The sequence below is a fragment of the Macrobrachium rosenbergii genome, chromosome 54 (assembly GCF_040412425.1).
Source record: "Macrobrachium rosenbergii isolate ZJJX-2024 chromosome 54, ASM4041242v1, whole genome shotgun sequence".
Lineage (NCBI taxonomy): Eukaryota > Metazoa > Arthropoda > Malacostraca > Decapoda > Palaemonidae > Macrobrachium > Macrobrachium rosenbergii.
Window position 1 is genome coordinate 4967083 of NC_089794.1, and position 5011 is coordinate 4972093.

Genomic DNA, 5011 nt, shown 5'->3' on the forward strand with positions numbered 1-5011 from the left:
ATCTCATAAAGAGTTGCTAGTATTTGTATTCTTCTCACACACACACAGAAACACATTTGTGTGTATGTGTGTTTGTATACATATTGGCGTGATATACTGTGCGAAAATAGAAAATATTAGCATATTGAAATAACTGAAATGAGAGAGAGAGAGAGAGAGAGAGAGAGAGAGAGAGAGAGAGAGAGAGAGAGAGAAATGATGATGGTCCTTAAAACAACGTAATGTGGAATTTGAATTTTGAAGGATGGGTGTCGGTTGACCACCGAATCAAACTCATTTTCTTGGTAGAGTGATTGCAGTCAGGTCGTTCTTTTGGTAACTCTAGTTTCTCGTCTAACTTTTACCGTTCATATACTATACCATATGTACAGTTTTCGAGAGTATGCCAAATAATTGCAGTGTGCTTTTCTAGCAAAAAAAAAAAAAAAAATCTAGGATCCATTTACTTACGCACGCAACTGATGAGTCTTAGTTTGTGCATTCGTGGTTCAAGGACTTCATCAGAAATTACAGTTACACCTAACTTTCCTAAGCAGAGCAACAGAGTAAGTGCAGTATGTTAATTTTTGTTGTTGTAACTTGTTGTTATGTTTAGTAATTTAGTCAGTAGGCAGTATTTATTAATCCATATTATATTTATTTGATTATTTATATATTTATTTATTTATACACTTCACTCAAAATATCATGGTAAGTCACTTTACTTTTATAACAATTTTATGTCAGCAAAATTTGCATTATTACGAATACGAAGTTGTAACGATTCCACACACACACACACACACACACACACACACGTTAGTTGTAAACAAGAGTTTTTGATGTGCTGTTCACATAACAATAATAATATTGGTAAATATCTTTTAACCGTAAATTTCGACGGAAATACCATAGAAGAAAAAAGTCTTACAATCACTTGGATTATGTAGAACAGAAAGCTGGATCTGTATCATATTTGTCTCTTTTAGTACAGAATGAATTTATACAACTCTTAGCATCAACTGCAAGGAACAAATTACTTGATGATATCCGTCGAGCAAAGTACTATGGGCTTTTATTTGATTCTACTCCCGACAGTGCCCATATGGAGCAGATGTCTGAAACCGTGAGATATGTTGATATAAACTTTGAGACAAAGACAGTAACTGTAAAAGAGACATTTCTTGGTTTCACTGTAGTCAAACAAAAAGATGCAGCAAGCATAGTTGAAGTAATATGCAATCAGCTAGAAAAGGACAATATGCCACTAAAGTACTGTCGGTCACAGTGTTACGACAACGCTGCAGTCATGGCAGGGCACAAATCTGGTGTGCAGAGGATCACTGAAAAGAACAGTAAAACTGTATTTGTCAATTGTGACAACCACTCACTTAATCTAGCTGGTATTTATGCAGCCAGTGAAGAATCAGTTACAGTAACCTTTTTTGACACATTAGATGCACTGTACAATTTCTTCTCACGCTCAACAATGCGATGGGACAAGCTGAGGAAAGCTATGCCAACCACACTAAAATCTGAATCTGAAACCCGATGGAATGCAAGAGCAGAGGCAGTTAAACCAGTTTGTCACCACTTTGATGACTTGCTTATTCTACTGGAAGAAATGTCTATTGATCTGAAAGAAAATGTAGATACAAGAAGTGAAGCCAGTCAGCTGTTGCACCGGATTCTTACCTGTCATTTCCTTGCGTTACTTTTCTTTTTGAATCTTATATTATTAAAAATAGACCGCATTCAAAAGAGACTTCAAGGCCATCAAATAAACTTCCACAATGCTGCCAAGGACTTAAAGGCACTTGAAATGTATTTCAATGAGAACAGAGAAGCAATCTACAATGAGTCGCTCAGTGCAGTATTAGAACTATGTGAGAATTATAATGTTATGGTAGCGTTGAGGACCAGAATAAAGAAAAGGATGCCAGGAGAAACAGCTGCTGATGTAGTCCTCAGTGCAAAACAAGAGATCATGCGTCTAATGAAAAGTACAATAGATAGACTGCGTACTGAAATGAAACAACGTAGCACAAGACCTGAAGATATAGACAGCAAGTTTGGGTTTCTGCTAGATGTTGAACAAATTCTTTAAAAAAGGTAAAATTTCAGGATTACTGAGTGACGAGAGAATGAGGAAAATTGTTTACATGTTGGCGAATTCTACAGTAGTGATTTAGATGGTAATGAACTTTGAGGAAATCTTAGACTGCAGAATGCTCTTGGCAAGTAGAACGAATGTTCAGATTTCCACTCCAGAGAAGCTCTAATTCATTATACAATATGGTGATGAAAATGTTTTCCCCAACTTAAAAGTAGCAATCCAACTTATGCTCATAGTAGCAATTTCAATTGCAAGCTGTGAACGTTCGTTCAGTAAACTGAAATTGATTATGGCTTATCTCAGAGCCTCAATGGGACAGGATAGACTTAACGCCCGAGCATTTCTTAGTAGTGATCGTGAAGAGGTAGAAATCATTAACTTTGATGATGTTATTGATAATTTTGCTTCAGCAAAGTCTCGCAGAGTCCAAATATAATTGCTATCAACTATTATTTTTTCTAATCTCCTTACAATCAATGTTGCATTTTAAATGTTAAATCTAAGCAGTTTCAGAAGTTGACAAATTAGCTTTCACTTTTTTTATACAGTTTTAATGAAAGTTCTTTGATTGGTAAGGGCTATTAGAGAATGACCAGTCAAATCACTACTCTAACTAACAAGTTTGCAACATTGTAGAGCTTGAGTGCATTTAAAAATTCTCTCTAAAACTGTTTTTATCAATGCTAATTTACACAATTTTTTTAGTTCAGAACTTCAGGGTTATGTATTGCTTTTGAATTTTTTTTTACAAATAAATCCTTATTTCATTTATTTACTTTGTGCAGAATAGTGTTGGTGAAATATTTGTATCTCCCTCAATAATGCTGGTATCACTAAACTCCATGACTTTAACTAACTAGTTTGCATCACTGTGAAGCTTAAGCGCATTTAAAAATTTTATCTAAAACTGTTTTTATCAATGCTAATTTCCACAGTTTTTCGTTTCAGAACTTCAGGATTATGTATTGCTCTCTGAGTGTTTTTTTTTTCTTCAAATACATCCTTATTTTTTTTTTTTTGTGCAGATTAGTGTTGGTAAAACATTTGTATCTCCCTAAATAGGCTCCCGTGATTATACCTTCTGGTAATAAATAATGTTCACATGTACTAGTAAACTCAATATACCTTCTGGCAGTAAATAATGATAGTTTGTTCTTCATGCTGTCAACTGAATCATTGTGGTACAGATCCAGAATCCTTAAGATTTATTCCATTACAAAAGGCGCCATTTTCTGGGCTTGCCCTGGGCGCCAGTAGCCCTAGTTACGCCTCTGACTATATATATATTGTCGGACCCCGTTTCTTTCTCTGCAACTTGAATGGGAATGGTGTATACCTCTGCTAAACCTAATTCTGTGCCCTGTGTTAGCCTAACATTTCCTCCTCTGTTATTCATAACCTGCAAAGCTATTTTACACTGCCTGACTCCATGTAGACTAGAAGAGTAATGTACCCCCTTTACTTGCGCTTCTTCAATAAGCGTGAGAATTTCCTTCCCTTCAAAAATTGGATTTACTGTACATTCTATCCGTGCGCTCCCTCCAGGTTTAAGTCTTAACTCCCTGTCTAATTTCAAATAAGTTTCTTGGTTGGATTCTAAGTGAGTATTTATCTGTTGAGAGCTTGTGCTGTATACTGAATATCTTCCCTCTGTTGTGTCTTTCCTAAAAATACTTCTCAATGAAGAGTGCTCTCGAGTCGGGATTCTTCCTGTTAATTTACATAGAGGTATTGTAGAAATTTCATGTCCCCTTCTAATCACTAATTGCTCTCTAGGTACATTAATGCTGATCCATTCTCTAGCCATAGTTGGATAACCAATTAGCAAATGTGCAAACCCTAGCTGTACGTCTGATACACCTTTTCTGGCATTATATTCTTAGGACTTCCTGTATCAAAGAATGTGGCAATGGGTTTCTCTAAACCAACATGTGTAGGAAATACTGGTCTATAATTATATTCATTCCCTATATTAACTTTGCTAACATGTCTAGTTTGGCTTAGGTTTTTCAGTCCGGTCCTTCCCTCTATTACGAAGGAAGACCCATTATACCACTGGAGTGAAAATTTACCATTGTGTCATCTGATATACTCGCAGTTTGGTTAGTATGTTGATACCTTTGGGTTTGAACCCCTATTCCTTCTAGCTTGTGGAGACTGACTACGGTCTCTGCCTCTGCCTCTTGACTGAGATCTATATCTGGGTGCTGAAGCAGGTCTATTTCTGCAATCTCGAGCGCTATGCCCGGCTCTCTTGTGGAAAGGGCAGTAAGCTATCCCTCGGCAGTCACTGGCATAATGTCCCTTCTCCTGACAGTTATAACACGTGACTGTTGAAAATCACCCTTGAGTTGTATTACCTAACGTCCTAATTCTGATTCTATCTGGATTCCTAGAACTATTTTGTCCTCTTTCTTCTTGTCCTATGGTGACTAAAGGTCTGTATACGGGGTTTCCTTCATGATTTCTACCTAAAATTCTTGCTACTTCCTCTTTAATGTCAACTAAGCCATCTGATGTCTCTCAATTACGGTTCATCTTTGCAATGACGGGTGTGGGTAAAGTTCCCAACAGCAATGCTAACTCCATCAATTTCTTACAATCTTCAAGTGACATTACTTCTTTACCCCCTTCGGTCCTTGTCCATTGTTTGTTTGGAAATGCCTGACCCCACTCTTCAAAGTCTTTATATAACTGTGAACTACCTTTCTTACCCTTGTCTATTTTCCAATCATGAAGTATCTTTGCGAGGCCGATAATGGGATCTGTTTCGCCTATTGGGGAATATGCTTTCCTAAGGAACTGTTTCAGTTTTTCCCAATTCTTAAGTCTTTGATATGTCTCGGAATGGACATATCGTTCTAAGTCTCCCCCTACTTCCAAATCCAGATAACTCTTCGCTTCACTGAGTTTTTC

At 36.8% G+C, this 5011-nt stretch overlaps 1 protein-coding gene across 1 annotated transcript in view; it reads left to right on the forward strand.

Moving 5' to 3' along the window:
• Positions 1-2086, forward strand: part of LOC136834489 (zinc finger MYM-type protein 1-like) — a 4146-nt gene extending 2060 nt beyond the window's left edge. Inside the window, exon 3 of the mRNA XM_067097089.1 lies at positions 1078-2086. Within this exon, the coding sequence (XP_066953190.1) occupies positions 1078-2086 (1009 nt within the window). The remainder of the gene's footprint in view (positions 1-1077) is intronic.
• The last annotated feature ends 2925 nt before the right edge of the window (positions 2087-5011 follow it).